General features: G+C 34.0%; 1 protein-coding gene across 1 annotated transcript in view; it reads left to right on the top strand.

The window, feature by feature from the left end:
- Nucleotides 1–641: 641 nt before the first annotated feature.
- Nucleotides 642–11,981, top strand: part of LOC104512636 (follistatin-related protein 5-like) — a gene marked incomplete at its 5' end in the record, with an annotated part of 29,992 nt that continues 18,652 nt past the window's right edge. Inside the window, 3 exons of the mRNA XM_010155692.1 lie at nt 642–791; nt 6,965–7,072; nt 8,652–8,776. Coding sequence (XP_010153994.1) covers nt 642–791; nt 6,965–7,072; nt 8,652–8,776 — 383 coding nt within the window. The remainder of the gene's footprint in view (nt 792–6,964; nt 7,073–8,651; nt 8,777–11,981) is intronic.

Genomic DNA, 11,981 nt, shown 5'->3' with positions numbered 1-11,981 from the left:
TTTACAAGACTCAGATAGGCCATAAGAATGTCATCTGGTATAGGGGAAAAGCAGCAGCAGTTATAGGAACCTGCATTTTTTATCACATGGAATGCTGACATGTTGCTCCAAAGGAAATTTGGCTACTTCTGCTGTAAGACAATGTGCAACACACCTCCTCCTCCTTTTCTTCTCCATAAGTGTAAGCCACATCTATAAATGCCTTCCTTTGCACGATACTGTGATGATGCAGATAGGGGATCTGCTAGTTACTGCACAGTAATGAGACACTGTGTGTCCAATTTGTATTTCTGTTTTAATGTCTCCGGGTTCTTGCTCACTTTATTTCTACATGTGTTATTGTTTCAAATAGTTTTCCAGGACAACAGTGCTAACTGCTTGAATGTCTAGAACATGTCTAAAAAAGCTGGTGTGCTGTTCACACTAAAGTGTTTGTGAGATGTGGAGATGTGTGGTGCTTACAACATGCAGTTAGGCTGACATTGGTCTATCTCCTAATGTTTCCTGTTCTTTTACCTCCCTCATATTTTCTGAGATTTTATTTTACAGTTGATAAAGAAGGACGATACTATAATTTGTCTTTCTATTGCATTGCTGACAGTTTTGATTCTTACAATTTCCGTGTGTCTGTTGAATTATAGGATGAAGTTTGTCCCAGAGAAGATGGAGATCTTGTTCAGCGGTGTGTATGGGCAACTGCTGTTAATGTAAAAGACAAGTTCATTTATGTAACTCAGCCCACACTTGACAGAGTTCTTATTGTTGATGTACAGTCTCAGAAAGTTGTACAGGTATTTATTTGTCATTTTTAAGTTAATACCTAATCTGGACACAAGAATTTAAGGTTTCCCTTCATATTTTGAAATAAAAAAATGCAATTGACTGAAGACTAAACACAATGTCTAGGAAAAAGCTCATCTACTTACAACATTTAGCAGCAGTTTAGTGACTGTTCCTGTCAGTAGGCAATTGGGAGAGGATCAACATGGATATAACGCTTATAAATATTAATCAAGTAGCTGAGGAAATTAGTTCTTTGAGAAGTTATTGGCTTGAGGTACTTTTCACTTGAAGATTCATTAAAAATAGAATTTTATCTCAACAATGTGTATATCTATTTTGACAGGAAAGGTTAAGGGGTTAGATTTGGCTACAGAAGGTGGAGGACTGTTACTCAGCTTTTAGAGAAAAAAATTACTGGAATTGCAGGAGAATCAACACCACCCTGAGCAAGATTGGAGACTTTGAATTTGAACTACTCTATTCCTCTCTACTGTGTAGTTAGTACTATCAGTTTCTCAGTCTCTGGGATGCTGCAGATACTCAGTCAAAATAATTCATTGGGTAAAAAGAGAGAAATTGATGCTGGGGTACAGGGATTAATGCATTCATATAGTTTGTGGAAGACAAAGGTACAAGGCAATGCTAAATAAATATTAGCTTTATGAAGCAGCACGGTTTCCTCAGAAGAGCCTGAGAGTCACAATATACTTCAAATGGTCAGTAGTCTTAGTGGCATGGAGGTGAAATTTGATGTTTAGTTGCCACCATTCAAATCAAATACTGTAACCACTCTACTCTTGTCTCTCATTCTCTCTTTCTTTTCCTTTACATATCCAGTGGTATCAATGATACTATTTTACTGTGAGGTTTAATAGGGGGTATTTATGAGGGAGATTTTAGTCTGTGGAATTGTTACAGACCTGTGAAAACGTATTTAGAAAATAGCCAGAAACTCATTAAATTCTAAAAATATATTTTCTGAGTATGAAGATAATATTTAAAGTCTTAAAATATTTTTGTTAACGATGCATATAGAAAAAGTAAAAAAAATCCTAATTTTTACTACTTGGTTTCTGAATAGTATTCCCACCATATTACACTATTTTTATTTATTTTAAAATCAGAAATATACAATAGAATGCATGTCATTAGGTACTCTTTAGTCTTTCAAGATAATGATATTTTACCAGAAATATTAATTTTACTTCCTTTTCAGTGGCAAAACAAGTCAATCAATTCTATCTAGGGACTGTCACTAGTCTTGTTAGGAGGTTGGGGTTGTGTGTTTGTGGCAGTTCTTTAAAGAACATTATAGATCATATAAAATACTGAAATTTAATTTAAAGCAATGTTCTTTTTCAGAAATAAAATTGTTTCCTGAGATCTGAATTTAGTTAGTAACTTGTTAACAATCCTGCTCTGATTCTCAGAAGAAAGGACGCTTGTGTATAAAACTGATAAAGACATGTTGACACCACACTGGGTGTTCTGATACGAATTTTAATCATACAAACATGCTTAACATCTACAAGGTCGTTAATAGTATCAACACATTCATAAGAAACAGATGTTCTTCTGCTAAATAAAACATGGATTTTTAAAATCATTATTATTAAAAAACTAATCTACATTTTTAATTAAAATATTTAAATATAACTTTTTTTTATGCCCTTTGCCTTTTCTGACAACAAATGAAAGAAAATCTTTAATGTATGGATTATATATCATATATTAGGCCCTGGAGAGACTGTATTATGGACTTTCAATACTTAAAGGTGTCTTATAAGAAAGATAGAGACAGATTTTTTAATAGGGAGTATTAAAGGCCCTCATTTACTTAATAGGGTCTATTAAAGGCCCTCCTATCAAAGACGATAGGACAAGGGGAGATGTTTTTAAACTAAGAGAAAATAAAATTAGATTAGATATAGGAAAAAATTTTGTATGATGAGGGTGGTGAAACATTGGAACAGGTTTTCCAGGGAGGTGGTTCATGCCACATCTCTGGAAACATTTAATGTCAGGCTGGACAGGGCTCTGAACAACTGGATCTAATTGAAGATTCCCCTGCTTACTGCTAGGGTGTTGAACTAGATGGACTTTAAAGGTCCCTTACACCCCAAACTATTCTATGGTTTTATGAAATTAGTATATAATGTATTATGTGTATTAATCGAAAATAAAAAAAAAATCCCACATAGTAAAATTGCAAATTTACATTCACCTGAAAAATATTTTTAATGCTTTTTCATTCTTTAAAAATCCGTATTTTTTGCCTTCTGTATTTTATGTCAGCTGGCTGAGTAGACATAGCTTCCTCAAAACCTGACCTATCCAAACGGTGACAGAGACTGATAGAATGTTTTATTCAAAAAGTTAATTTTTTGATCTTTTACTCTTTTGGTTTTTTTTAGTTAAATTGACCTTTGCATATCAAATTAGAGAGGAACCAAGTGGATACAAATTTTTTGTTTTCTGAAAACAAGACTTTATTTACAACCAATTCAATACATTTCTTTGGAAGAGTGACTGAAAAACCTAGGCTTACTGCAATCCACAGATAAGGACTGGAATCTCTGGCCAATGGGTTCCCTCGTCTCTGGCTGACATTCACAAGTCATCTTGCTTTCCTACAGATGATGGATGAAATACTGATTTAATTGCATTTATTAGTATTTAGACTTCAGTGGCAAGAGAATATTACGCCTTTTGAGCTCACTGAAAAATATTAGAGAAGTTCGATGCTCTTTTAAACTTAGGTTTATGGGATAGTTGGATTGGTAGACTCTCCTAATTGACATTCAGTTACATTAGTTATTATTTTACTAAGTACTTTACCATTAACTGAATATTTAGAGATACTTACAACAATGATGTATGTTAATTAAAAAGTAAAGTTCAATTAATTAAGCACTAATTGAAAGTACACTCTTCCCCTAGAAATATGTAAAGTGATTCTCCAGTTTTTGGATGGAGTTATGTAGGTTGCTGTTCTATCATATGAATATTCAAGTTTCTGCAGTGAGCTGAAAACCAGACATACAGGATGCCTAGGTGTTACACAGAGCTTTGTGCACAAAGTCTGTGCTCTTTAGCAAATATATTGAGCTAAAACTGAATAGTCCACAAGGTTTCATGTTAATCTAGGAAAAGAACTTTCACTTTCAAAGAAATTTTATTTTGAAGGATAGAATAGCATTGCTTTTCCATTACTTTAATAATATCCAGACCATGAAGTTAAAAAAACATAGAATGAAATTTATCCTCTCTGTGGAAACCTGTGGCAGGAATGACAGTCTCAGTGTTGATGGTTCTGATGGTTCTAGGATGTTTAGATATTAATGATAAATTATCTTTCCATTTCACAATACTTAGCACAAACATTAGGTAAGTCAGTATGATTACGGGATAACAGATGAACCAGATAAGTAGATTCAACCAAATATTTTACTGGTGCTTTTGGGCACCTGAGCATAATTTCTTCTCTTTGTTACTGACCTGAATGTAGTTTTCTAGGATACACTTGGACAATACATTGGAAAAGTACTGTGGGACTTCCTCTATGTCCGGTTTAACTATGGTGATATTTAAAATAGATTTATTAAGAAAAGAAAAGTAAAAGTAGTTAAAAAAAAACCCAAAAAACCAAACACACACACAAAAAAAAACCCAACACATGAAAGCACAAAACCTATACAATATTTTTACACATATTATAAGACTGTAATAAATAAAACCACTGCTGATTCACTGATGGCTTTTACGATTAAAGTAAGAATAATTTGGAATACAGTGACAAGCCAAGGGATACTTTGTTCAGCATTTCTTATAATGAGCATAGTCCTGTCTTCCTTATCTTTTAACAATAAACATTTCTTTTTGGGTTTGTTTTTTGCAAGCAGCAAGAATTTCTCTGACCATTAAACGTAGCTCTACTCATATCATATGCATCTACACAAACACTCATACAAAAAAGGAAGGGAGATTAATTTCTCAGCAAGACCAGTCTGTTTTTATTACTTACAGTACTGCCTAGCACAGAAAAAAAAAAAATCAAAATGTAAATTATTTTTTGAAAATAGGTACTAAGCTGTTCAGAAATGAGAGAATTTTTCTTACTAGAATGACTTTTCTCTAAATGTCATATTAATGCAGGGGATATTATTTACAGTTTAACTATTTCCAGTCTATATTGTGAAGAAGAAACCACCTATCTGCTCTGTAAAGCCAAGTTTTCAAAAATGTATACTCTTGTAGGAACAAATCTGGAGAAAACCTTCTATGTTGAAATTGAGCAGCACTAATAAAAATTCTGTCAAGGTCTATTTGGAAGGGCTTTAATTTGGATAACTGCTCTTTTCTGTGTAAAAGTAATGTTGATTTGGTTTTGTTTATTCTATGGTGTTTCCTCTGTAGTAATATTATATAAGTTATATTTACTCCTTTCTACTATGAAAGGTAACAAAATAGGTGTGTGTACTGGTGCACATATATAACAACTATTTTTGAGGATGATTTATTTCTGTGACAATTATATTTATCAAAATAAGTACTTAAAGAAGATTCTAGAGCAGACTAAATTGAAATGTATTGGAAACATGGATGGTATATCTATAGAGAGATATATGTAGAGGTTTTGATTTATCATTATGAAGTTAAGAGAAGTATTTGCAAATTCTTGAAAGCAGGTAGTCACCTGCAGCTGTCCTATATTGCTTAGCAGCTTTAACAGGGGTGACTCAGAGACTTGCTGAAGTGAACAGAGCTTACCATCCTCCAGTCTGTGCGGAGCTGCTAGCACACCAGCCTGTCTATCTAGAAGCAGCTGTGAACCAGCTTCTAAGACCCTCTACTCCTTTCTGCTTGTGGCTCATCTCTTGGGAGCTGCATCACCTGTGCTTGACCCTGCGGGCAGTTGTCCTCCTGGCAGCGCTAGGGCCCAGACCCTGAGAACAGCTTGCGCTCATCCGGCAGAACATGTAGGGGTCAGACCTTTTGTCGGGGGAAGCAAAAAAGAAATCTGACGTACGTGAATGAGTTAGCTATACAATGGCCTAAGTATTACTTTAGACAAGTTGTCTTCTAGCCTGCAGGAAAAATATGTTATCAAACAGAAATGACCTTTTTCGAGAGGTACCTTTCTGATTTGAAATGAGCTGGTGAGAAACCTGGCTTCATTTTCCATTTTCAAAAGGAAAAACAAACTCTGCCTAGATGAAGCTGTGGCTTGCAACACCTCAGGAGTACAGTAAACTATCATCAGCAGTCTCAGCCAGCCATTAGTGCATTACCTTGAGAATCTACATCATTAGTTTAAATTAGGTTCACTTAATTAGCCAGCTGGTCCTCTCCTTGACAAACTGATAAACAAGCTTTGCGTTACAGTTCCATAATGGTGAGACTAGAAAACAATTTCCACCTATTGTTTTTGCTCTAATGATGAAAATAGAAAAGTAATCCCTCCAGTTGTTTACCTACTGCAAAATGTCTCTTAATCAAATGCATTGTCCTCCCATTTCATGCCTCTGAAATCTTCAGTTCTTCTCATAACAAAGGAAGTGTAAAGTTCCACTGTCTAAAAGATTTGTGGTCTCAAGTGAGAGTGCTCACGGTTTTAGAGAAAATGCTGGTTCTGTTCACAAGTCTACCAAAAGTAGCAACTGTAATTGGAGACCTTACGGAAATAATCTTTCAAACTTCATCAAAATATACCCAGCTTAGGAAAGATAGGAAGCTTTGGGTATAGCAGTACTGTGCTGGTTTCATGCAGGACTGCACTGATTTCAGTATGTGCCTTGAGAACACTCTCCTTTTTAGCCATTTTCTAATAATTGGTGCAGTTTTTAAACTGGTATGTATAAAGTGAGAGTGATGGTAGTGAGGGAAGATAAGTACTTTTTTTATTTAAAACCTTTGTTTTCAGCTTCTTAATACATTCAGTATAATTTAATTTTGATGCCAAATGTTAGACCACATGAGGAATAAAAATATTTTCTTCAACAACTCAGTACCTTTAAATTGATTAGAGGGCTGTTTCAACAATTGACAACATAATTTTTAAATACAACATGAAAATATCAGGAAATACATGTCCAGTCCTCATCTTAATTCAAACATATATATTATTCTTATTTTGAAAATGTGGCTGAAATTAAAGAGTTCTGTTTTTATTATGCTTCAGGCAGTAAGTACAGATCCTGTTCCAGTGAAACTACACTATGATAAATCACATGATCAAGTCTGGGTTCTGAGCTGGGGAAACATGGAAAAGAATTCACCAACTTTGCAGGTGAGGTGATCAGAATGGTTACATGCAAGGGAATCTAGACAAGTTGAACCTTTGTGCAATTGTAACGTTTTGTATGTTTTCCTTTTAAGCATTATTATCATGATAGCAGCAGGGGCAGTGAAATTATTTCGGGTAACCAAAAAACAACTCAGACAACTGACTTCGCTAAAAAAGTTAGAGATTTTTTTCAACACCCTTACTTGGAAGTGACTGCTAAACTGATAGAAGGATAAAGAATACAGCTGAAAGCAGCAGCATGTCTTATAACTGCCAGTCTGTTGAGAGCAAACTGTTACTGTTTATGATGTTTTTTTCCCTAATTAGAGGATTTTAGGCATATTCCTGTTTCACTAAAATTATATTGATGCTCTGGAGGTGACAAATTCCATCTTATTGTTTTTTTCACATGTAAAATATTAAGAATGTTTACATTTCCCATGCCTCTGAGCAGTGGCGAGCCAAGGGACAGTCACTAAAGAAATATTTCAAGAAGCTGTACTTGCATTCCTACCTTTTCACTACTTTCTGTTCCTTATTTAAAAATAATACCCTGAGAATATGGTGATTGTCTTTATGTCATAATTTCAAAATTACTTTTGTATTTTGTCTTATTTCCTGCTTCTTTAAATTGTTAAAATCCTTATGTATTTAAAAATATATATATAAGATTAAGAATAAGAGAAATTCAAATGCAGGGATCAAGCAGAAAATTGGGTAACATCCGAAAACTCCTTCTGAGAAACCCACAAACTCTTAGTAACTATGAGTATGCAAAGTAAGTAATTCATGGGAGTTTAGCTGTCACTCCTCCCCAGAAAATGACTGATAATTGAGTCAGTAATAGAGTCAGTCTTATCATGTCTTAAAGTGACCGATCACTCACTCTTCCTTACAGTGTAGATAATCGATTTTTTTTTTTTTTAATCCACTGTTAAGTGCATGTGTGTGATTATCCTAGTGGCTATTACATGGATTTTTTTTTTTTTTTCACCCATAAACATTTACCTCACAGAAGGTCCAAGATTTGGGGATTTGAGGAAAAACAGTTCATACAAATTTAAGGAATGTGTAATCTCAAATCAGCTTCCTCTTCTGTAATATGTCTGAACTATGTTAAATTAACTCATGATCAACAAGAATTGGTAGTATGCATAGACATTGCTTCCTGTGGATCAGTTGATAACATCTTATTTTTTCAGTCGGGCTGAAGTGCTTCAGAAATTTAATCTCACTCTAAAATATATTGTAAAATAAAAAAAATAATAATAAAAAAAAAGACCTAGTTTGCACTAGGAACTGCTAGAGACTTTAGTAATATAAATTAATAAATATGGACTCAAATGTGATGAAAAAAAGGCAAAGAAGTAAATATGAAGGTTAAGTAGTCAGATATGTAGCAGCTCTCTGAAATCTGTAATGCTGGACAGCTTTATTCACTGTCATTTGTGTTCTTATTATTGGTAACTGAAGGATAGTACAAGAAGTGGATTATAGAGGCAGTACTGTGATAATTTATTTGGATAGAGATTAAATTTTGAAAGACTACTACTATAGTTTATAATTATGTTACTTTTTGTAGGTGATAACACAAGCCAGTGGGAGCGTTTCTCATCACACAATCCATACTCAGCCAGTAGGAAAGCAGTTTGACAGAGTGGATGACTTTTTCATTCCAGCTACAACCCTCATCATTACCCATATAAGGTAAGTTTTAGTGGAATTGTAATTAACTTTCAAATGAACTAACACATTGTTTCCAAAGAAAATACAATTTTTAACCCTTGAAAATTGAAAAAAAATCTGAGACCCCACCACCTACTTCAATATTGCTTTAGAACACCCTTCTTCATAAACAATCTTAATATGAGTTTTATTGCAAACAAGCTAGATACCAGAATACACACTTGTATTAGTTTTTCTTCCTTATTTCACACAATGTTCAAAAGTTCCACTGTTCTACAAGCAAAATTGAGGTGTAATATCATCTGGGATTTTCTTGACGAATTGATAACTGTAATATTTAGATAATCCCCTGATTTAGGAGCATAAATCTTAATTTGTACATAATACTAATTTCTTCTCCTGCTCAGAGCAGTTGTCATATATATTATATGCCATGTTATAGTATATGTATGTTGGATTGGACTGTTTCTCTTGATTAATGAATGAGCAAAAGAACACTTTTGGAGTTTTAAAAGGAATTATGATATAACAGAACTTAACTCTTTGTGAACTGACATTTGCTGCTGATTCAGTTCTTTATACAGGTTTGTTCATCAGGCTCTCTTTTTTTAAAACAAAACATGTAATATGAACTCTGGTAAGATGCATGAATAAAAGCAGTCTTTATTTCTTGGGTGTTAAGTCCATGATGATAAAATGGTTCCTATTTTAATTCATGCCAGGAAACACACTATATTCTTGGGACCTGAGTTGTAGTTATCTCAGTGAATATAGAATTATCTTTGTGTTTATTGAAAGAACCGACAAGTTCTGGCTGTGATAGAAATACTCTAAGTATGGAAGAATGGAAAAAAGTGACCAGCTGGATTTTAAAAGACAAATGAGAGAGAGAGAGAGTGTGAGGAAAAAAGGGAAACACATAATACAGGCATAAAGAGAAATCTTTTCAAGATCACCCCATGGCCTCTTAAATGAAAATCTATTTTCCTCCTCAAAATACATCAGTAAGAATGTGAAATAAAATTTTCTTTTCATACCTCTGTAACATTTCTACCTGTAGGGATTGAAAACCTCTGCAATCTAGGATTTGTATGTCTGAATATTGCACTAATATGTATTAGTGCTTTATATGTTTAGGATTGTTAGTTTCTTTGCAAGCTGACACAGACCTATTTCAGCTCAAAACATCTCTAAATAATTAATTCAGTTGTTCATTCTGGTCTTCCAAGCACAAGTTTCTATAGAAATGCTTTCATTAGGATGATCTTAACTGTTCTACAATTATGATACATAATTCACTTTAAGCTAAAATCTCAAATCACATGTAAATATGCATTTCCATCAAAAAAATATATATGATTTCTGATTGTAATGAGTGATAGTCTTTTAAATGTGAAAACATTTAATTTAGGATGACTTTACAAAGGATTCCAGAATTTACTCCATACTTGACTGTGATGAGGTTCTTGATGAAAGATATTGATGAAAGATATATTTTTTTTTTAATCTACAAAACTCTAACAAGTAAATTAGCAATCAGCCATATGCAATTTATAGAGGAATCTGTACATTAATGTAGCTGAATAGTAAGTTGACTCTGAGTACTATTACTGCCACATTTCTTGAATTGAGTAGATAAATGTATGTTGTGTCCCTGAAGTAATCTCTAGTCCTCACACTCAGCCTTAGAAAAGCATTAAATAATTCTGCTACATTTGGAACAGATATGCCTTGGGAGAACAAATGTTACTATGTCCTAACTATCAAGTACTAGAGGCACTACCAGAACAGAACTGACATTTGGATATATTGATTTTCTCATAGATGGGAAAAGAAAAAGATAGATGCAGATAAACGTCATGCAAGGAGGGGAATCAGGATTGAGAAAAATAAAATAGGTCTAATGAAAAGCAAGTGAGGAACTCATTTTGTCTAATTCCAGAAACTTTAATTTGATATTTTACCTAAATAGGTCAAGTAGGCATTTTCTGCTTTGCATGGTGAGTCACAGCTACCTTCCACTTAGGAGTCATTTCACCTGTCCTATATGCAACTTAGGAGAAAAGAGAATTAAAGAATGAAAGAACCCACAGAAATAAAAATGAATATGAAATTCAATTAAACAGTGCAAAAATAGAACTGGATAAGTGACTTCAGATACATAATAAACATGTACCTCAATTTAGGCCTAGTATCTTGTTGTAACTTTTGCTTTTTTGGTGTGGTTTGGTTTTTTTTTTTTTCCTTTCTGTGTTCACATGCCAGTTAAAGACCAAAAGAAAATTCCTGAAGTTTGACAAAAAGCCTGCAGTGTTTTGTTCAATGCTAAAACCAGATATAATGGTTTTAACCAACAAAATCAATTTAACAGTAATTAACTCTTTTTAGTTACTCATGAGCTTACTTAAAATGTCAAGAATTTTATTTTAGTTTTCTAAAATGTTATCTAATCCTGAGTGCCTTTTCTAAAAAAAACACTCTAATGCTTTCTAGATAAATATTGTGTTTTTCTTTTTTACTTATTCTTTCAAGATCTACGTATGTGAAATTAGTCAGACATTAAGGAATTTTCCTTACATAAAATGTCTGACCCTTGTGCTGGATTCAGCCAGGAAAGGGTTAACTCTCTTTACTGTGGCTGCTAGAAAGCTGTGTTCCTGGATGCAGGGAGCAGCACTGATAAGTTCTTAGCTGGCACTGAGGAATGCCTGTACCAGTTTCAAGGTCTTCTCTCCGCTTCTGATTCTGCAGCTGCATTCCCAGCTCTCACAGTCTCGCTCTCACTTCCTTATTTCTTTTTCCTCTGATTTGTCCCCTCCACTGGAGGAGGGGAGGGGGATTTGTGAGAGCGGCTTCATGGTATTTTGCTAGCCGGACTTAAATCACGACACCCTCAAATACTTCGATTCTTATTTTTTTTTTTCAAATAAAAATGAACTCTGTGAGCAGTGTATCAGGAAGTTTTAAATTAACCATATTCATCGAATTGGTAGTGATGTAGAAAAAATGTCTATTAAATCTAACATCACCAGTCAACAATAAAAATGCTCAGTAACAGCATGTGCTTGTTAAGGATGTTAGGCAACAAACATAAAGCTTGACCTTATTATTCTTTGTTGTATGTACGAATCAGGGGAGCATTTTATGAGTGTGAATTGAGGAAAACAGCTGCAAAAGAAATACTCCCACTGACTGAGTTAGCTGATATAGCTGACTGTCCAAGGGA

Source organism: Eurypyga helias, unplaced genomic scaffold (genome assembly GCF_000690775.1).
Source record: "Eurypyga helias isolate BGI_N326 unplaced genomic scaffold, ASM69077v1 scaffold11337, whole genome shotgun sequence".
NCBI classification, from domain to species: Eukaryota; Metazoa; Chordata; class Aves; order Eurypygiformes; family Eurypygidae; genus Eurypyga; species Eurypyga helias.
The sequence above is the reverse complement of the archived record's forward strand: the minus strand, read 5'-3'. Positions and strand labels throughout refer to the sequence as shown.